This window comes from Mangifera indica, chromosome 2 (assembly GCF_011075055.1).
Source record: "Mangifera indica cultivar Alphonso chromosome 2, CATAS_Mindica_2.1, whole genome shotgun sequence".
In the NCBI taxonomy this organism is placed as follows: domain Eukaryota; kingdom Viridiplantae; phylum Streptophyta; class Magnoliopsida; order Sapindales; family Anacardiaceae; genus Mangifera; species Mangifera indica.
In genome coordinates this window covers 16,649,708-16,671,888 of record NC_058138.1, presented here as the reverse complement: position 1 = coordinate 16,671,888, position 22,181 = coordinate 16,649,708, and the positions used below count along the sequence as shown (strand labels likewise).

Here is a 22,181-nt window from a genome sequence, read left to right as displayed (position 1 = left end):
CTTAATTAACTTTTAAGGAGAACCCATAATTGAATAAAAGTAATGCATGTCTCTGCTCTCTGATTAATATAGAAATTCGGCTAGTACAGTAGAAGTACTAACTGTAGACAATATATCACTACCTATCATTGGTGAAGATAGTTTATTGTTTGAAAAATAGTATAAAATTTTTTAAGAACCCACATCTATGTTTCTGGCAAGACGAGGAGAAACCAACAAAAAAGAGAGCTGTTGGGTACAAACGGCAGGATGATGGAGCTGAAAAGTGGCAAGATTGCAGCTAAAAAGAGGGAGGAGACCAGCCGCTGAAGAGGCTGGACCACAGGGATATTCAAGCGGGACTTGGCTAACTGGGATTTAACGAACATTTGATTACGAGGTTATTCTTATTATTATTATCTTGAGCACTGGACAAATGATACCTTTCAGAAAAAAACGCAGAGGCTTTCACCCAGGATTTCAGGAAAATAATTTGTCCGGTTACTTCTTTCTGTTGTGCAACTAGCTAATATGGAAACTTAAGTGCTTCATAGTCTAGATTAAAAGAAAATAATTCTGTTTCTTGTCTCATACTATTATATAAATATTAATAACAAATTTATACTCTGTTGGCATTTCATCATTTCTTTTCTTCTTATATTATTAAAGGCAGATGGAGTGCTATTTGGTGCCCTTCATACAAAGGATAGTTTTGACTGTTCTACATGTGCTCTTTTTTGGAAATTTGAGAAGGATCAAGTGGTTAATCCTTTATCAGGTTTCCAATTTTGCAGGCAAGTATCCTATTCCCATTTCAGCTTTTCTCGTAATTTTCAAAGAATGGTAGAAAATAGCTTTCTTCACTAGACTTTCTGAGAGGCATATCTTATGAATCTAGAATTACCATTCTAATAACAGAAGTAGAATACAGAAATACACTCGACACCATTCAGTATAATGAACTAATGGTTCTTACAATGCCCAGATAAGACTTATTCGTGACTCTTGGAACCAAGACAGTCATAAAGGAAAGATGAAGGAAACATGCAACAGCATCTAGCTTGTATTTGACAATAGTATTGGCCATTTCAGTTGTCACTCCTCTTTGGCTTGTCTGAAGAAAATGTAACCTGAAACAAAGAAATTACTTTATCAGTTGTAAAAACTGCCAGGAAAAAAGGTTTATCACATGCTGATGGTGGTGTACCATATTATCAGGGGACGGAATCCAGTCATTAGTGGCTGGGTTCCCCTTGCATGAGTCATGGCAGTCATTGGCATAGTCAAGGGCTAGGCTGAAGCTTTTTCCGTTTCTATTTTCCATTTTAATGAATCCTGTTCCTGTCTGCAGAGATAAAACAAAAGTATTTCTGGTAATCCTCAAGGTAAGTTGCAATTTTTTGACCATCTTGCTATTAACATGTTACCGTGTGGTGTTGCTTGTCAATGCAGTTAAGGTCCTTGTAGTACTCCGTCTCAGTGAATTCCTCAGTCGCTTGGCTTGCACTGTATACTAGTTTCTGTGAAATAGCAAATACTAGATTACCTTAAAATCAAAAAGCCGCAAGAAGCGTTTGTAGTCCAACGGTTAGGATAATTGCCTTCCAAGCAATAGACCCGGGTTCGACTCCCGGCAAACGCAGATATATTTTAGTTTTTACATTTGATTAATATTTATTATTGCGGAAAGAAGTTAAAAAACCAACCTCAGGATGACTTTGGAGACGCTGAAACTCGTCGTATTCTGTGTTGCTGTTGTTATGGTTTTTGCCAAAATCATCCACATACTGAGATGAATGCTCACTCCTCTGAGGCTTAGCATGGCGCTGAGGCGCTAATTGATCAAAGTACTCCTTTGTCTCCTCTTCAATTCTTGCTGCTTCTTCCCTTGGTAAGTGAATGTCGCTCCTGTTTGGACTCCTAGCAAACTCCATTTCTCTATATTCTCCTATTAAATTTTCCTTTTTTGTTCAACTTTGAGACTCTTGGGAGAGAAGCTTATACAATGAGAATTGGAATGGATAAGATATTTTTTCTAGTCTTTAATTGTCTTGAGTCATGTGTAGGGTACGCTCGTTTGCAGAAAATATCTAAGGACTTTTAGAAAAATATCTCACAAATCTTATCTTCTCATTAATTGGGCCTGTTGGGTGGGCAAGTCTTGGTTGTTTTTTAGTCATCTTTTTTATTGCATGTGCAGCAATGTTGACTGGTCAGCATCGCTGTTCCCTTATAAGTTTGGTTGAGTAGTTGGCATATAGTTTACGGGAAAGATTCAAAGAGTTCGAGATCATGTGGTGTTTGTTTGTGTATTTGAACTTCAAATAGAAAGCTAAACGGGTTTAGAAATTCCATTAGAATAAAAAGCAGAGATTTATTGGTGTTGAATGCCTGGACAAAAACATTTCAACCTCGGCTACATATATATATTTTTTTGGTATTGAAAAATTTTATTCAAATCGAATCACTCTTAATCGAACGAATCACACTGAACAAACAGAAACCTGGGTTCAATCTTAAACCTAGGCTGTCATGGGATTTTTTGGGATCTCTTGGGGGGTTTTCATATTTCCAAATTAAGCTTTTCAAATTTGTGAACTAAGGAAAGGCAGATTAACAACATGAATTACTCATATAACATTCCTTGCTCGATTGGATGCTTCCATGTAACCTGTGGCCTTAGTTTATTCATGCCTTATAAAGTTAACCATCATATGGCTCAATTCTGTGATGATGATAAGTGTTTAACATATATTTGGGTAATGTTGTGATGAAGCATGTTTAAAATTAAAAGCATTTCTCCTTAGTAGTATAAGTTTGGTTGATAAATTTTAATTGAGGTTTGCCCTACATCGTAAGAGAATCTATATCATCCGTAAAGCTATACCAAACCCATGATTAAAATATCTGAATAACAGTTCCTTCATAATTGAGATTGAGGAATAGCCGAATGGGGGCATTGACTAGTGAAAGAGATTGATGAAGAACAAATAAAATTGGTCACGTCTTATTCAGTTCTCGTGTATTCTTTGTATAGAGTACAAAGCAAGCTCAAAAATATATAATGAGAGAATCACAAATCTACTGATATGGATAAAATCATTTTGAACTATTTAAACTTATAGCAAATTTGTTAAGAAAGATAATTTCAGGTAACCTCAGCCCATGCTGCCTTTGGAGACACCAATCTTGGACCGAAGAAGCTGTAGTTGCTGTGTAGTTTGCCGTTTGGTAAGGAGGTCAGCTAGCTGCTTCTTGCTTGAAACGTGAAGAACCGAAGCTGGCCTTCTCGGACTTGTCTCTGTAACTCCTGAACTAGAGACTACACCCACTTCAGCTTCAGTGGTTAAGCAAGCGATACTGTGTACTGAGATATGGTATATAGCATGAATGTTGTAGTAAACAAGAAATTATATTGGTCACTAGCTCAATCAGCCTCTGAAAAAGCACTAAGTGTCAAATGTTTATATGGCCACAAAATTAGTCCATGATGAATTGGGGCTTTCAAATAAAGGAGCAAACATGTTACAGCTTGTCAATGTAATGCAGATAGTTTATGCATATATTGAGCTTCCTTGTTGATGACAAAAGAAATGATGGGCCAAGTGACAGGTAAGTATTGTGAGGAGCCGATGACACTTCTGTACTCATGGGCATCTATGTAAGACAAGTGAGATAGTATTGTGGGGAGGTAACAAGGTTGAAGAAGCAGAGGCAGCGGAGGACGATAGAACATAACGCAAAAAAGGGTTGCCCTTGTATGTTGTCACGTTGTTGGTCTCCCGAGTGAACATTTGAACTGTGTAAGACAAGGACGTGTTGGATAGGTGGATTCTAGTCATCACCTAAGCAGGATTGTGAGGTGATAGTGTTTACTCTAGATGAGGACTGTTTAAAAGAGGCATAGGGAAAGGCAGACTCTTCAAACACAACATGACGGGAGGTGAAAGTTCTACTAGAGGGGAAATTGAAACACAAGCAAGCACCCTGATGTGAGGAGTAGCCAACAAAACATACGAAATTGATTTCTGCTGAAGTTTATGAAGTGTGTTGCTAAGGATAACATAGGCAACTGAATGCTTTCAATTTGGTGCAATTGGGATCAAAATGAAACAATCTCTGAAGTGGTTAAAATAAGAGATATCAAATCAAAGTTTTAATTTATCTTTGGCCAAAAGACTTAGTCCCACCCAAGTTATAGCGAAATCTCATATACATATATCATTAACTTTCAAAAACTTAAATATTTATTCATCACTTAGTTTCTGTTAGAATCTTTTGTTAAAATTAAAGATAAAATCATTATTTTACTAGTAATATTAAAAAATTATAATTTTATCTTATTTTTCCCTTAGGTTTTAAAATTTAATAATTTTACTCCACTTTCAAAACTTTTTCAATTTTGAAAAATAGTTCCCCCCAACCAACACCTCCCCCCCCCCCCCCCCCCAAAAAAAAAACCCTAGGTTTCTTCCCTCCCTCTTCGACAATTATCCAACAATGACGATAGCTAAGATGAGATAGCAACAAACATTTCTTCATTGACAGAAACAAACCATCGACAAAGAGACATTTTTTCGTCCCCGTCTAGAAAGACATGGAAATCGTCTCCGTCTATTCTTGGATGGCGATAAAGAGACGAAAACGTCTCTTTATCGATAAAGACGAAAACGTCTCTTTGTTGATAGAGACAAAGACGTTTTTTCGTTAATAGGGACGAAAAAACGTTTGTTGTCATCTTATTTCAGTTGTCATTGTCGCCAAAGAGAAAAGGAAGAAACCTAAGGATGTGAGGGAAAAAATACTTTTCAAAACTAGAAAAACTTTGAAAACGAGACGAAATTATTAGTTTTTAAAATTTAAGGAAAAGAGGAATAAGATAAAATTATAATTTTTTTAATATTATTAGTAAAATAATGATTTTACCTTTAACTTTAATTAAAAAAAATTAATTAAAATTTGATGATAAATAAATATTTAAATTTTTAAAAATTAATAAATACATATTTGAGAATTCACTATAACTTAGATGTGAATAAGTCTTTTGGCCTTTATATTTCCTCCACAAAATTGTAGTTTTCTGTTTGTTTTGTTTGATCGATAATTGAATCATTTTCATGCGTCATTTGGCCTTTGTTTCCTGACTTTTCTTCTTCACCGATAAGCTTAACCTTAATAATTGTACCTGAAAGCAGCCTCACTACTCATTTTGCTTTTTCTTTATATAAATAAAAGGTCGTACCATTTTCAAAATTGCTATAGGGAAAAGGGAGAAGGACTATGTCCTACCCAACTTTAGATACGTTATCAAAATGTTACCCACAATAGATGAAAATCTATTTTTCTCATCTATGGCCAAACTGCCGTCCAATTTTTCAGTTAGGGATAGGGGCAAAATTGTCATTTACTATTTAAAACCTTAAAACTTTAAAATTTTACCGTTTTCCCCCTTCAAGTTTTAAAAACTAATAACTAACCTATCCTCAAAGTTTGAAAAATTTAGATTTCACCTCTAGGGTTTGCTTCTTTCACCGGCCACCACCGACGACCGACCGATCTCCCGTCTCTGACTACAAAGGACGACGAAGGACGACCCTTTGTCACCCAGATCTGGATGATGAAACGTCATCCAGATCTGGAAGAACAGACGAAGGACGATGCTTCGTCGTAGCCTCTGAACCATGCAACGAGCGACGAAGGACTGCAAAGAGTTGTCCTTCGTCGTCTGGGTGGAGCGACGAAGAGAGACCTCTTCGTCGCACGGTGGTGCGACGAAGAGATCTCTGTCTCTTCGTCGCACCATGCGACAAAGAGATCTTCGTCTCTTCGTCGCACCACCGCCATCGCACCAGGAGAAGGAGCAGGCCGGTGACGACGCCGGAGATGACTTCGAGAGATAAAGTTAAAGAATGGGGGTGAAACTGCTAGTTTTGAAAGTTATAGGGGGCAACTGCATTTTGAAAAATATGGAAACCCTAGGTTTGGGGGTGAAAATGTTAGTTTTTAAAGTTTAAAAACTTTAGGTAAGGTGAAATATTAGTTTCTAAAACCTAAGGGGGGTGAATGGTAAAGCCCTTACATCAATTTTGGGATGGATTTTACAGACTAAATTGAGGGGTATTTTTGTTATTTCATCTAACAAGGGTAAAATGAATATTTTATCCTTATGCAAACAGAAATCATCCATATTAACAGTTCATGGATGAAAAAAGTAGATTTTCATCTACTGTGGGTGGCATTTTGAAAATGCATTTAAAGTTGGGTGGGAAATAGTCCTTCTCCCTAGGGAAAATGATAGACTTGTCAAACACTGAAAAGAATAATTGGATTTTGTTGTGTACTTAAGAGACCTATCTAAGGAATCCACATGCAGCCAGTTCATTTCACATGCATAATACAGATGCCATGGTTGACATCAACATAGTTATAATTCATAATATGGAAAGTGAATTTACGTATTAAATATTATTTTATTATTAATTTAAAATTATTTAATTATTTAATAATATTATTAAATATATATTTATCTATATATTTAAAATAAATGTATATAATTTATAAAATTAAAATTGCTTGGACCACTGTGTTGATCTATTCTAAGCCTCTTCCTTGTAGGCCAGCAGCCACTGTTCCATTGTTTTGTAATTAAGCCATGCACTGTGATGGAAAAGCTTTACACTCCAAACAGTGTGTGCTAAAATCTGATGAGAAGCCAAAACGTAAGAGAAAAATGACACTTAAATAAAACTGAGCCCTCACTGCATGTCTCTAGAAATCTTTGTTCCCCCATGTCCAAAAGCATGCAGTGTCTTGTATCCTGGAAAGATCCTTCTCCAGGATACTTACAGGAGAATACCAACAAATTACAGCAAAGCACTTCATTTTAACCACTGACTCTTCCCAGAATTATGCATAATAATAGTTAATCATCTTTGTCATTGATTATTAAGGATACGACGTGGAGAATTTTGCCATCTTTTAATTGCATGAAAAACTGTTATTTCCAAAATGGAACCTAATTATTAAGTCAAGATTTTTCATGGAATTCCAAAATGGTAACAGAATTGTCCAGACTTTTTTGTTTCTTTTGATTTGGCCTGAGTGGTTGCTACTTGTATGCCTAATGCCCTTTATCAATTAATCGAACTGAACATCTTTCTTTTGGTCATGTAGCACTTAGCAGTAAGTTTCACTGTCAATCTGATTACCCCATAGCTGGCTTTTGAGATCTTTATATACGATTCAAGCGTCTGATGAACTACCTGTTTTATAATACATCAAACTCAAATAACCTTCAGTTCTTTCTCTTGCTTCGGAGACGATCGGAAACCATGTTTCCAGGCATTTTCCGTTGTTCCATGCGCCATGACGATTCAAGGTAATTGTTCATCTTCATAACATCTGTTACATGTTATATTTTTTCAAATCTCGATGCTTAACCTGTACAAAGGTTTCACCCATGCATGGCTACTCAGTTTCAGCTCATTAAGTACTTGGCTTGGCTATTTCAATTTATTGTTAGTCTTCAATATTACACTTTCAAATCGAAGCTTCAAAGAGTGCAACTATTGAACAACATCCCACTTGCCTTTTTTCGTTTGTGATCTTTAATTTTCTTTAATTTTCCAGATTCCTTCCTTGCTTGTGCAATTTTGAAAAGATTACTCATCAAAATCCTTAGTACATATAATTTCAGGGCTTTGAATATTGAATTATTTAGTTTTCCTGATAATTTTGAATTAGATTATCATATTGGTGCCAATTTTAATTCGATTTCAGACTTCTGTTCATAGCAATTCATGTCCATTTTCAGCTCAAATACAAAAGCAAGATCAATATTTTGTCTCCTATAGTATTGAAATTGTGTTTGACTAATGGTATTAAAATGTTACTTTGATAATTTATTTTTCATTACTTATATTATTTTGTTTGATTTATAAGTAATAAAAAATTTCAGTAATTTTTTAATGATACGACAACTAATATAAAATGTAATATTATTATCACTAAGTATTAAAATATTAACAAAATAATCTTAGTTTTATTATGTTTATATTCTTACTTATTAATTTTTCAAAACAAAAGTGACTTAATTTTTAATTAACATAATAAATAATATAAAAAATATTTTAGAAATTACTAAAAGGTATTTAAGTAAAATAATATTTTAGTGTTCTTTTATTAACTCTAACCAAATACAATAATTATTTTTATCTATTAATTTTTGCTAAATTGTATCAAATATAATAATAATTTATACCAAATAATTATTTAAGTAATTATATTTAACATAATCGTTAGATTTTTGGCCAAAGGACTTATTCCCAGCCAAAGTATCCCTTTTTTTAAAATTCTCATCTCTTAACTTTGAAAATTTCATTTATTCATCTATAGACAGTTAACTTTGTTAGTTTTAAGAGTAAAATTGTCATTTCATATGTAATATTAAAAATAAACTTAAATTTTATTTTTTTTCCTCCGTAAACTCTAAAAACTAACTATTTCCCCTAAGTCAAGTTTTAAAAAATAACATTCTCCCTTAGGGTTTAGTTTTCAAACTTTAATGTCATTATCGATGACCTCGCTCTTCCAACGTTTTTTCTCCCTCTGACGATCTCTCTCCTTTCACATGAAAATTTGACTGGCATCAAATGAAGTCAGGGAGATGAAGAGCTTTGTCGAGAAGATAAAACTCTTCATCCCCCTTGCTTTATTCAATGTCTATCAGACATCTAGGTGAGAGGAGAGAGATCGCTGGAGGGAGATGAAGCATTGGGAGGAGAAGACTGTCACAATAATGTCGAAGATGGTGTCGAAGTTTGAAAACTATACCCTAGGGAGAGAAATGTTATTTTTTAAAACTTAATCAAAGAGGGAAATAGTTATTTTTTAGGGTTTAGAGGGAAAATGAGATAAAATTTTAAAGGGTTAAAGATTCTATTAACTTTAACTGTTTATAAGAAGGTAAATAAAATTTTTAAAATTAAAAAATAGAAATTTGAGAAGAGAGGACACTTTGGGTGGGAATAAGTCCTTTGCCCTAGATTTTTCATAATAAAACGTTAAGCTAAAGGCGCCGAGGAACATTCTGGCCTTCCAAAGTTTATGCAGCAAATGGAAAAGACCCCACTGCCTCAGCCAGTTTATTAGTAATGGGCTAGTAATTACTCAATCTTTGGTGGACACTCTCACGTGCCCGGGACCCTCTTTTAGTTTAACTGTGATCACCATAAGGTTACCCCATTTCCTTTTTCTGACCAAGCTATTCAATGTGCTTAACTTCAACTGGGAGATTTCATATTTGCTCCTTTTTTACTAAAGCCTTCTAAATTTGCATGATTATGCATATATAAATATTTTATAAGAGACGATCTCTAGTCCATTTATCATATTAAACAAATAAAAGTTTAAGGTTAATAACTAATCTTATAATTATTATATCAAATAAATTAATATTCTAATTTTAATATAAGATTATTGAATTTTAAACCCAAATTCCTCTATTCAGGGATTTCGGACATTTTATCATTTAACCCACCATCCAAAGAAAATTTATAAAAAATACCTATTTCTAGTAGCAAGTTGTGGCATTAGCTAGCATCAATGTGATGTGAGTGACATTACTCTCAATATATGCTCATCCCATCAAAACACCAACTCTAAATCTCAACCATACACTTGTCTCTCTTGCTTCTTCAGTCTTCTATGGCCGTGCAAACAGCAAAAGACTGAAAGACCGTTTGGCTATCATTTTTAAAGGTTATCTTGGTAATCTATTTTTTATTTTCTTGTTTGGTTTATCAGTAATAAAATATTACAGTAATCTTTTATTATCAATGCTGATGTGATAAATAATATAAGTGATAATCTGATTATCATCTTCAGCTTAAGTATTTAAAGATTATCAAGGTAATCTTGATTTTATTATAATTATATTAGTATTTATTAATTTTTTGAGATAAAAATAAATTTATTTTTAACTAATATGACAAATAATATAAAAAATATTTAAAAAATAATTATATTAAAGGACATTTAAGTAAAATAATTTACTAATAATCTTTTATTATTTTTAACCAAACACAATAATTATTTATACCTATCAAATTTTATTAAACATAGTAATTATTTATATTCAAAAACTTTTAAGTAATCTATTTTTAAGACAATTTTTTTATTTTAATAATAAAATATTATTCAAATCAAACGTTCTCTACAAGTTAAAATCCCCGGGATTACTTTAATTGCGTGACCAAGTTTTGGGTGTTACCAGGAAGAAGAAGAGCAACCCGAGAAATGTGGAAATAGAAGCTAAAGACTTGCGCTTCTGGTACTCTGTTCAGTTCAATAGAGATTCTCCCCACAACCACAACCAATCAAGATTCATTCTAAAATCTCAGAGCAACTTGAACAGGTCAGCCAAATTTACATGTCTATTGACTTTCTACGGGAAGAAAGATAAATGTTTTTTCAATATTTTATTGTGTTATATTCTGATCTGAGCATTAACATGGGATGGGAGAGACAGGTAGGCGATATAAATAAATACTAAAGATGGACAGCTACACTTAACTCTCTCACTGTCACTCACTGACTTCTCGGTGTATTTTAATTAAAGGAACGGAGCTTTTAAGGTGAAGAAGAAAGGAGATATGGCAGCCAAGGTCTCTAATTTCTCAGATCTCATACAAAGAGTGGCAGCCTCTTGCTTGCTTCACCCACTTGCCAATGCTCGACAAGACCTCCAAGACGTTGAAGAAGAAGAAGAGGAAGAAAATAGAGAGCAAGAAGTCGAAATTGTGAGAGAGAGGGAAGTGGTGAGTGTAGAGAGAGTGATAGAACTGGAGACGATAATGAGCGAGGTCTTTGAGGCTTTTTCTGCTATGAAGAAAGCGTACGTTAGTTTACAGGAGGCGCATTGTCCGTGGGACCCGGAGAGGATGAGGGTAGCCGATGTGGCGATCGTTGGAGAGATGAGGAGGGTTGGCGTGTTGAGAGAGAGATGGTTTAGGAGGAGGGGGATTGCTGGCGGCGGAGGAGGTGATGGTGGCGGTGCAGGAGGAATGGTGAGAGAAGTGGTGGCGCCGTACGAAGCGGCCGTGGAGGACTTGAAGAAGGAAGTGAAGTCTAGAGAAGTTGAAGTTCAGAACTTGAAGGAGAAGCTGAAGAATGTCACCAGTAATCTTGGCAGTAGCAAAAAGGGGAGGTCTTTCTCTAAGAGGAAAGTCAACTGCAGCAGTCAAGCTCCTCAAGGTAGGAAATGACTCTACAAACCATGTTTCTTTATGCAATTTACTTTTGTTTATCATGAAATTATCAAATTTTTTGGGGTATACTGGTAAATGTACTTGTTTCAAGTCCAGAAAGAATAAAGCTTATCGATTCTGATAACAGTTATAGCGGCACCAGCACCAGAGCTGTTTGAATCTACGATGAGCATGGTTAAAGAGGCATCAAAATCTTTCACATCACTGCTGCTCTCCCTTATGCGAGCTGCGCATTGGGACATTGCTGCTGCTGTGCGCTCCATTGAAGCTGCCTGTGCCAACAGCCCTGAAAGCATCACCACCATCACAAGTTCAGTGGTGGCAACCCACCATGCCAGGTATGCACTTGAGTCGTACATTTCATGCAAAATCTTCCAGGGGTTCGACCACGAGACTTTCTACATGGACGGCAGCCTTTCTTCTCTCATCAATCCGGACCAGTATCGTCGTGATTGCTTCACCCAATTCTGTGACATGAAGGCCATGGACCCTGTTGAGCTTCTGGGAATCTTGCCCACATGTCAGTTTGGCAAATTCTGCTCTAAGAAGTATCTTGCCATTGTTCATCCCAAAATGGAAGAGTCCTTGTTCGGAGACTTGGAGCAGCACAGCCAAGTATTGGCTGGAAAACACCCAAGGAGTCAGTTCTATGGTGAATTCTTGGGACTGGCCAAGGCAATTTGGTTGCTTCACTTGCTGGCATTCTCACTTGACCCAGCACCGTGTCAGTTCGAGGCAAGCAGGGGAGCAGAGTTTCATCCACAGTACATGGAAAGTGCAGTCAAATTTTCTGGTGGCAAGCCACCCCCTGGTCAGATTGTTGGGTTTCCCGTGAGTCCTGGCTTCAAGCTTGGAAATGGAACAGTAATCAAGGCTAGAGTTTATCTGGTATCGAGGACATGAAGTGTTTTCATTCTTGTATGTAGTTTATGGGTATTGGGAAGAAATGGCACTGGAGATGTTTCCTTTATCAACAGTATGTCCTCCATAGAGGTTTTAGACTACCACGACTTGTTATTAGGTTCCTAGGTCGGTAATATTAGACTGTGTGACTTGAACAAGTTCTATTTTGGCAATTTGAATTAAACCTTTTAGATGCTATACTTCGTGCTTCAATAAAAAAAGGGTTCATCCAACCATGCTCTGTCGATGCTTCGGTTTTATGTCAAATTCTTACAACTGCAGATCTTTAGCTAGAGTACCTGCATTCTAGCTACAGGTTTCAATTCTCTGCTTCACTGAAATATATGTTAAAATGATGCATGATTTGAAGAATTCGGAAACAGGTAATTTGATCTAATCGGCATTGTTAAAATATATTCATAATGATTTCAATGCATGGCAAATTTATTGTGCTGAGAAGCAAATTATGGTTTCACCATTGACCAAGTTGGTACAATATCAACATTTAACAACATGAACAAGTATATATTCATTGAATGCCTCAAGTATATTAAATAACTTACATTTTTTGAATGCCCTGGGTACCTTCTTGTAGTCTATAAGTAAATTGTGGAAAATTATGTCCGATGTGAAAAAAGAAGAAATAGTTTGTTCTCTTACAGAAGGGCGTAGTACAATAACTCCTGATAAATCAAATTTTGAGTCCTCTGAAAATTCGCGAGGAGAACAATTACATCTCTAAAGGAAATGGAAAGACTGTAAGACCCATCTCTTTTCTTTTCAGGGAGGTATACATGGGAGCTACCAGGCAAAAGCGTCTTCTGGCACCCAAAAACTCAGTCAAAATACACTTCCCGGATGAAAACTTTCTTAGCCTGTGAAGAAGAGTTACAGAAAGGATAAGCAATTTCATTACTGGCAGTAACAAGCGTGGATATCTTCAGATACACTAACAGAGGGTTCAATTAAAGCAAATAAAATAAGTCAATCCACAACATATTACAACAAAAACAAAGTTTTCTAAAACATAAGTACGAAAGAAACAAGTCTCAGAAAGGTCATTTTTTACCTTCAACAATGCACCTGCCTTGTCTAAATGACTCAGGCGTAACATATCCATACCGAACAAGCATAATAATTTAGTCCAATCGATGAAAATGCAATAATTGCAACATATGGAAACCAACAAGAAGTTCCAAAAAAAAATTAAGAGAATCAGGGAGCTAAACAAGTGCCTAGGTTCACATATACGTTTGGGAATGTATCAGGTAATAACCACAAAAATTTAAAGGTAATCATAAAGATTAAAATAGACAACAATCTGCAATCTCACTTGCTCAAGAGTCAGAAACATGATCACATTCCAAGACCCCAGTTGACCAAAATTTGGGAGAAACCCCTTATAGAAGGCAGAAATTTCCTGCAGTGCATTAGCCGCTATAAGTTACTGATCAAAGATACCAAATGGCATTAATTGAAATATTTGCCACTAAAATAATAAGTTTCAGTCAAGATTTGACTTACAGTCAGAATTCTACAAAAGGGAAAAAGATTTAACAGACCATGCAAGTTCGATAAGAAATTGCAGTTCTAAAGCATTTTAAATAACCTCATTTAAATTTTTTCACCAAATCCAAATTGGGAATTTCATGTCAAGTTCAGCTTTCACCTGGTATCAAGGATATTATACATAAACAACACTCCAAAATGACTCGGAAGCAAAATAAAATCCAGAAAATTACTGAAAATAGAAAATATTAGTATAAATAAAACACTTAGTTTATAGGACATCTACCGGTGATATGGTACATGATCAAAATTAAAACAAAATGAATCTGTAGCACACCTCCTTCTTCAAGGTCATGATGAAACAATCAAGAGTGTTTTTGTATCCTGAATCTCCCATCATTCTAGATTTCACCTGGAACAGAACATACATGATTTCATATAGCAGTGACTGAGACAGATGCAATATGCTTATAAAGAGTGCTCTAGGATCAAAGCATTTAAGGAAACTGAAATTTAAGCCTGATGGTATCAGAGTCCCAACTAATTTCTAATCCAAACAGAAGATTATATTGATTGAATTAAAGAAATATAGTATAGCTTAATGCAAACAACTTGATTGCCATCATAATTGAAGAGAAATACAAAGAGAAGCAAAAAATAAACCAAGTTCTGGCAAATTTGAGAGTCCCATAACCCTCCCACCAATGAGCCAACTATTCAAAATTTCTTCTTTTTCTCTCCTGCAGATTCCTTTTTATACTGCTACTCATGCTCCCCATTCTACCCCTTTCCATCACCTTCCCACATGGCCCACTGTTTGTGCTTCAATAACAACTTCTCCACCTCACCAGCTTGCAATTCTCCCCTGTTTTTGCCCCCACAGTTCTTCTTGTAGACCTTCACAATGGGAGGTCTAACAGATGGTAATGACATAAATGTGTCCCCCAATAATATATATTACGTTGTTTCGGTGCTCATCCTTCAATTCATGAGTTCTTTGGTTCTGCAACTTGGGCAACAATGGACTGCAATAGACTTCAGTCTAAGTCTTACAAAGCAATAGACTTTAAAGCTATAAGGTGATTATGATGATAAATAATGCTAAAAACCAAAAAAATAATAATAATTCTTCACTGAAAGCAGAAGCAGATATAGAAGGCCTACCACATCGATGGGAGAACCAATACAGACAGCGAAAAAGCCTGCACAGAGACCAGCTAGAAGATGGGTAAGAACATTGTCTGTGAACCCTGGAATTTTCAAAATCGTCTGCATGAGTTTGAAGATATTAGGACATAATCAAGATATCAACTTTGAAAAAAAAACATGAGTATTTCATGCTGACTTGACACTTGAAGTCACCTGTTTTACTTGATCATAACTGGCTAGTTCAGCAGCATTTATAATGTTTATAAATGAGTATATTAGGTCCGAGTCCAGTCCATAATGCTGCCAGTCCTTCCTAATGTTTATAATAAGTTAAATAAGTATGTCTTTGTGCATGTGCCTTTTGTGTGTGTGTGTGTGTTTATGTGTATAAAAGAGCTACTATGCAAACTAACCTGCCTCATTATGGTGTAATAGGCATCTAAGATTCCATAATAACACCAGGGCACTCCAGACAGTAATTTCCCTTCAGCTTGAAGTCGAACTTTAACAAGATCAGTTGGATTAGCCACTGCAATTGCTATAACACCTGTTTGTAATGAAAATTGTAGTTTAATATGAGTTTGACATAAATAGCATGTTCTTGATAAATTGAAAAGTAAAAAAAATATAATATTGAGTATAGTTTCAGCACCTACACATGGTCAAACCAAGATGTTATGCAAGATCTACCCAATTTAGAGGAGCAGGCAGTCACCAATTGTACTCACCAGTCAGGAAGGCTGCATACATTTTTTGGTATAAAGGAATATCTCCGACAAAATCACTGCTAACTAGAAAAGTTTTGACCTGCTCGAAAAATATTTTTGTGGGTAGGCATCAGCACATATCACAAAAGGAACAGAAAGAATTCATTGCATTCCTCAACGGAAAACATATCTTATTCTTACAGGATCATATAACCCAACTCTTAAGCCTCCACAAATACACTGGCGATGTAGCCCTGCTATTATCCCTTTCCATAAAGCTGATAAATCCTCTTCCCTCGCAATAGTAACAACTGTATCCAACAAACCTCTATATTTAGACACACTAACACCATCTTTGCTAACCACTTTCTTTTGGAGCTGAAGACGAACTTTAGCTGTGTCCTAAGGTATGGTACACAACTACAAAAATCAAAAGCAAAACGATAAAACAAACGCTCAAAAAACTCCAACTTGACTTCATTATAAGACAAAACGAGGAGAGCAAAGTCTCACTTGATCACTTGTATAACAGACTATGGGATAATTGCAACTGAACTATGAAATAATGAAGTATACAAATTCTAAATAATCAAGTGATGGGTGGATCGAGTGGCAATCAGTTTTTCAGCACTTTGGACATTTGACCATACGTTACACACTTCAAAACAGTCTTAATTCACTCAAAACATAAAACTGAATTACAATTTAAGCTGAAATTGGTTTCACATTATAATAAATATCCTACATTTTCACATACCCAGATACCAAAACAAATTGTTATGAAATGTCAACGCAAAAAATTCACTGAACAATTAAAAATGAGAAATTGAAATTGAAATCAAAATAAATGCAGTAAAATAGTCAGAAAACATTGATACCTCAGCGAGACAAGCAGCAAAAGCGCTACAGAAGAAGGTTTCAGTGAAAGTGAAAGAGGTGCCAAGCCTGAGCTTGAGATCAGACATTCTGGGAGAGGTGGAGAGTTGTGATAAGGTAACAAAATGTCAAAGTTGAAAGCGTTGAAAAATCAGTAGAAAGAGTCAAGCAAAGCAAAAGGACCGGGAAACAAGCCAACCAAAAACATTTGTTTTAAGAAATGAATAAGGGGTGGCTGTTGTCAGAATGGCTCTAGTTATAGATACAGTTGTTGTTAATGATTAAAAATAGCTGAAAAAAAAAACCATATTTTTAAGATTATTTTGTTATACGTTGATGTTTTAAATATATAAAATAGATGTAAAAATAATATATTATCATAAAATTAATATTATTTTATTTTTAATTTAAAATACTCAATTATATGATGATAAATTATTTACATATTTATTTTGTATACTCAAAATATATACACATAAAACCTTTTGTTTGATTTTTGATCTAGTTAATAAACCATAAAATCTTCTAAATTAGTTCGATAAATAGAATATATGATTCGACAATTTTAAATTAAAAACAAAAATAATATTCAATCATATGTATAGTAATATGTTATTATTTATATATATAAATTTAAATTAAAAATAAAAATAATACTAAATTTTATTATAAAAGATAAATAATGTGTTTCACTTGTATGAAAAATATTTTAAAATTAAATATGATGGAGTATTTTGAAATAAACAAAGGAATTATAAAAAAATAAAAAAGAGACTGTTTTTTTCAAAATAGTTAATAAGAAGGAAAAAAATAAATTCAACCAAACGGTAAAGAAGTTAAAAATTTAAAATTAATACATTACTCATTAAGTTAAACTTTTATATCCTACGAAAAACATTTTTTTAAAATAAAAAATATATTAAAAAATTATACAAAAAAAAATTAGAAACAATATAACATCAATAAAATAGAATAAAAAATTTCGTTAACCAACCAATCATCAAAGCCAATAAAATTTTATTTATCCCTTTTATGGGATGAAAAAAATATTTTTAAATTTGTTATAATAATAATAATAATAAAAAGCTTAATTAATCGCTCCCTAACCCGTTGGCGGGAACCAAAAAGCCCAAACTCCCGCCAATTGCGCTCCACATTTTAAACCGTTTCCCCAAATCCAACCCGCCCAAACCCGCCAATATAAACCCAACCCCAATGCTCCTCCACCTTGTTTTTCCCTCTCTTTCTTTCAAAGCCAACCCTAACCCTGATTCTCCATTCAACAAAGAAAAAAAGGTACGGGCAAAAATGCTTGAACTAAGATTGGTCCAAGGGTCTCTTCTCAAGAAGGTGTTAGAGGCGATCAAAGACTTGGTGACCGATGCCAACTTCGATTGTTCGGCTACTGGGTTCTCCCTGCAAGCAATGGACTCCAGCCACGTGGCGTTGGTGGCTCTTTTGCTCAGGTCAGAGGGCTTCGAGCACTACCGATGTGATCGTAACCTTTCCATGGGGATGAATCTGGGCAACATGTCCAAGATGCTGAGATGTGCTGGAAATGATGACATCATCACCATCAAGGCTGATGACGGAAGCGACACTGTTACTTTTATGTTTGAAAGTCCCAGTAAGTTTGTTGAGTTTCTTTCTTTGTTGATGTTAGGGTTCCTGTGTGTGGATCAGGGTTTCACGTTTTTTATATTTGTTGAGTGTTCTGTTAGTTGTTTGGGGTTTTGGTGGTTTGTTCTCATATAAGTACCCATTGGTTTCTATTTTGTCCTTTGAAAAGTCACTGTTTTCTTTTCATATTCCTTAAAGATCTGTTTGTTTCTTTCTTCTCAGAAAGAGTGGAAAAAAACTCCGAAGCATGTTAGTTTTCTTTTTTCCAAAGATCTTTGTTGTAGTTGCTTTTTGAGTCTTTGAATAATTGCTATTGGCAATCCTAAAAACTGTAGAATGTTGGATTCGATGTTCTTGTTCTTTTTTTTATGCCAGTGTTCATGTTTTCAAGATTTGGAAATCTTAAAAAACGTATAGCGAATTTTCTATTTTCTTTCAAGTCTGTTCTGTTTTCTATTGGGACGAAACTAGTAAAAGGTTAAAAGTGTGCTGTTGCTACTTTAGTTTTTATTTCTTAATTCTGGCTGCCACAATGAGCTTAAGTTGAACTGTATAGATCAGCTTTTCCTTATGTTTATCACTGTAAGCATGCCTTTTTGATAGCTAACGTGATTTTGTTTAATTTTCTATTGTTGTAGCACAAGATAAGATAGCAGATTTTGAAATGAAGCTGATGGACATTGATAGTGAGCACCTTGGAATCCCTGAGGCCGAGTATCATGCTATTGTTAGGATGCCTTCAAGCGAGTTTGCTAGGATTTGTAAGGATCTTGCCAGCATTGGTGATACTGGTAATATATTGTCATGCTTCTGAAATTTTGGTTTTCTTTAAGTTGTTTTGGTCATATATAGGTAATCTAAATTCAGTTTTGTGTTGGGTGATTGTACAGTTGTGATTTCTGTAACAAAGGAAGGTGTCAAATTTTCCACTAGGGGAGACATTGGAACCGCCAACATTGTACTTAGGCAGAATACCACAGTGGACTCGGTATATATTCTTCATTCTTTTATTAGCGATGCTAGTTCTATTTGTGTTTCTTTGGTTGATATGTGCAATTGATTTTGCAGCCAGAAGAAGCAACAATAATTGAAATGACTGAGCCAGTGTCACTGACTTTTGCACTCAGATACATGAACTCATTTACAAGGGCGACTCCATTATCCAACACTGTCACAATCAGCTTGTCATCAGATCTACCGGTTGTGGTCGAATACAAAATTGCTGAGATGGGTTACATCAGATTTTACTTGGCACCCAAGATTGAAGAGGATGAAGATGAGACTAAGCCTCAAATTTAATGAACATATTGACAGTCTGAAGGCTTATTATTCATTGTTCAATCAAGTTGTATGAAGAGTGTTTCCTAATGAATTTTCATTTTGATGAACCAAGCAGTTGTAGTTTGGTAGATATAAATACCCCTTGAATGTGGCATGGTTCTTTTTTAGGCTCTCTGAGAGTATGATTTCTCACTGTTTTGTGTACCTTTCAAGTCCTGTCTGTGGTTCTTCCACTTTTTAAAATTTAAAAGTAAAGAAAAATATTGGAGAAAACATTTAAATTGCTTGCACATGGCCATAGCTTTGAGTAAGGAGAACTTTGAATTGTTGAAGATGAAGCCTGTTTAATGGAAAAATTATACAGCCACTAATAGATATATCAAGGGACTTGGGTTGACCTACGGCCTGGATTAGGTCTTTTATTTTGGCATGGCTTGTGAAATGCATGATTTGCTATTGTAGCTGGCTGTCCAGGTTCACAAGTTGTCTAGGTTGTGCTTGGGTTGGGAAATCAGGCCTACAGATTATATTGGCATGGTCTGTTATTGTAATGAGTTAAAAAAATATAAATAATTTATAATTTATTAATTATTAATGTTAAAAAATATGTTTTCCAATGAAAAAAGTATGAATAGTATTTAAAGAGAAATATCTTGAAAAAAACTTAATTTTGAAGGGATATCTAGTAAAGATGATTGTATATTTGCGAGAGTTTTTTTGTATATTTTTAGGTGATTCTTACGTAATTTTTTACAGTAGATGATGATGATGATTCTTGTTTTTCTTTTTTTTAGTTGATTATTTATATTTATAAGATGAAAAGAAAGTGTTATAGTTAAATAACAATTTAAATTTAAATTTAATTAAAAATATTACCTTTTTATATGACATTAACTGTAAAGTAAAAATTTTATTTAGACGATAAAAGTCTATCTATAGATCGAGTTATAAATCATTATTCTTATAATTGGTCCATTTTGTGGATATCTTTTTCATACCTGATCGGTAACAATATTTAATATAGGGTTACTATCCTTGTATTACTCTTAAACGTAGTGATTGCTAAAATAGATAATATGATTTATATGCTAAGTCAAGGTGAAGTTGCTACTTTTTTTAGGCATTGAATATTTATTTACTACTGAAAATCCAAAAGCCAAATGGAGCATTAGTTATGGATTAAAAGTTTCTTCCAGTTGCCATTATAGTAGGTTTCCAGTATTTGATGTTCTAGCGTTTTCACCATAACAGAGCTTGAAATGATATGTTGATATATAAATTTCAAAGTGACTATTACATATGATATAGTGGTGAGTGAGTACTCTCCATAATATATAAGTTTAACTTAAAACGGAAACCTAATGGATAAATTAAAGCAGGTATGTGGAACAAGTTGTGGAATTTCATCAAGCTGGAATAGGAGCAAGGGCAGGAGAGATGTCTAATTCAGCCGAAATGGGACCTGGGGCAGAAATAGGACCTGCAACTGCACCAGAGCTCTGAATCTGGAACATGCCACGCCTTGGATTTGCTCGTTGTGCCTCACATAGAGTAGGCAAATGCACTCCTGTACACGAATAAATCCATCATACAAAAACTGCATGCAAAATATGGTTTGAAAAAACTCGAGGGAAAAGGGTTACCTTCTCCAAGGGCTAGGTTGAAGTAAAGGTCAACAATATTGGGGCAAGCTTCATAGCATTGTGGGGAGCAAAGCTTGGCAGTGAAGCGGGGCTGAAGAAGAGAGTCTGATGAAATGCCAATAGATTTCCTTTCAACTCCACATGCACTAATGCATTTATCAGTTTCAATGAAATCATGAAAGACAGCAACAGACACATCAGATGTCATGCATTGATATGCAACTGTTCCATCACTCGTTGCATAGTTCTTCTCTAATAAGCATCGCTTGCCAGAATTCGATACCGAAAATGAACAGAGCTCAGTAGGCAACTTCTCACATATAATCCCACCTGCAGATATAGTTCGAACATAAAGAATGAATTATATTGTTCATATTAGAACGTAAATTAAAAGAAGAAATGGATGTACCAAGTGCTCCTTGAAGAAAGAATGAGAAAGCAAGAAACAGGATGAGAGCCATTTGCTTTGAGGTAAAGAAGAGTGGTGGCTGTGAAGGAACTGAAGAGCAAGGAGAGAGTTTGGTAGAATTTATATAGGGGAGAGTAGAAGAGAGTTACAGTTGGGGTCAGAGTAAAAAGAGGAATCTAAACAACATAACTTGTAAAATAAAGTGCCTAAAATTAAATATAGACCATTGGATTGGAGGAATATAGCAATGTCCTCAACTGGGTCTGCAGATGGCGTTGGATTTTGGCATATACGAGTCTTCAAGATTGCGTACTGTTGTTGGCAGCCACAACCATGGAATTTTATATGACTGTTTTAAGTTTGACTCTAAATTTCTCCAGTCCAGAATGGTGATTTGGTTTGACATGTTTGATTGCTGCTGAATTGTCTTTTTGTTTGTCAAAACACACGGTATTTGGTAATATTTATATTTTTATATTTTACCCAAATTACCATTTATTTTAAAAAAAAATTCACTTAGTGATAGTTAATAACAAACTTATTTATACAACTTGATATAATAACATCTAAATAATCATATTACCCTATCACAAATTACCACCTTAGTTTGTATAAGTAAATTTGTACAAATTATTTGTACGCATGATTTTATTCTGTAATTTAAAAAGAAATAAGAAACAATAAAATTATGTATACTTACTTTAAAAACATAAATATGTATATACTTATATGTATTATTATGTGATTAGATGATCTTGAATTAATAATAAAATAACACATAATTATATGATGACATATGTAAGTATGTACACATTTATATACCTAAAGTGAGTATATA

General features: G+C 34.6%; 4 protein-coding genes, 1 non-coding gene and 1 pseudogene across 5 annotated transcripts; 3 read left to right on the top strand and 3 right to left on the bottom strand.

The window, feature by feature from the left end:
- Nucleotides 1–863: 863 nt before the first annotated feature.
- On the bottom strand, nucleotides 864–2,012 carry LOC123204306. The gene is made up of 4 exons (XM_044620918.1): nucleotides 1,686–2,012; nucleotides 1,407–1,499; nucleotides 1,187–1,324; nucleotides 864–1,109 (listed from the first exon to the last, which is right to left on the bottom strand). Exons 1-4 carry the CDS (start codon nucleotides 1,911–1,913, stop codon nucleotides 1,068–1,070), a joined length of 501 nt encoding a protein of 166 aa, XP_044476853.1. The 5' UTR covers nucleotides 1,914–2,012; the 3' UTR covers nucleotides 864–1,067.
- On the top strand, nucleotides 1,550–1,621 carry TRNAG-UCC. Its single transcript has one exon. It is a non-coding gene; the product is annotated as a tRNA-Gly (tRNA).
- A 5,146-nt stretch (nucleotides 2,013–7,158) lies between the features above and the next one.
- On the top strand, nucleotides 7,159–12,382 carry LOC123204723 (protein GRAVITROPIC IN THE LIGHT 1-like). Its single transcript, XM_044621524.1, has 4 exons — nucleotides 7,159–7,357; nucleotides 10,253–10,393; nucleotides 10,598–11,232; nucleotides 11,374–12,382. The coding sequence occupies exons 1-4, from the start codon at nucleotides 7,233–7,235 to the stop codon at nucleotides 12,147–12,149; spliced, it is 1,677 nt and encodes a 558-aa protein (XP_044477459.1). The 5' UTR covers nucleotides 7,159–7,232; the 3' UTR covers nucleotides 12,150–12,382.
- A 359-nt stretch (nucleotides 12,383–12,741) lies between these two features.
- LOC123206431 lies at nucleotides 12,742–16,576 on the bottom strand (annotated as a pseudogene).
- A 1,032-nt stretch (nucleotides 16,577–17,608) lies between these two features.
- Nucleotides 17,609–19,458, top strand: LOC123201687 (proliferating cell nuclear antigen-like). Its single transcript, XM_044617267.1, has 4 exons — nucleotides 17,609–18,017; nucleotides 18,649–18,801; nucleotides 18,901–18,998; nucleotides 19,079–19,458. Exons 1-4 carry the CDS (start codon nucleotides 17,699–17,701, stop codon nucleotides 19,307–19,309), a joined length of 801 nt encoding a protein of 266 aa, XP_044473202.1. The 5' UTR covers nucleotides 17,609–17,698; the 3' UTR covers nucleotides 19,310–19,458.
- A 1,083-nt stretch (nucleotides 19,459–20,541) lies between these two features.
- Nucleotides 20,542–21,819, bottom strand: LOC123196704. Its single transcript, XM_044610796.1, has 3 exons — nucleotides 21,344–21,819; nucleotides 20,935–21,264; nucleotides 20,542–20,858 (listed from the first exon to the last, which is right to left on the bottom strand). The coding sequence occupies exons 1-3, from the start codon at nucleotides 21,393–21,395 to the stop codon at nucleotides 20,698–20,700; spliced, it is 543 nt and encodes a 180-aa protein (XP_044466731.1). The 5' UTR covers nucleotides 21,396–21,819; the 3' UTR covers nucleotides 20,542–20,697.
- Nucleotides 21,820–22,181: the final 362 nt, after the last annotated feature.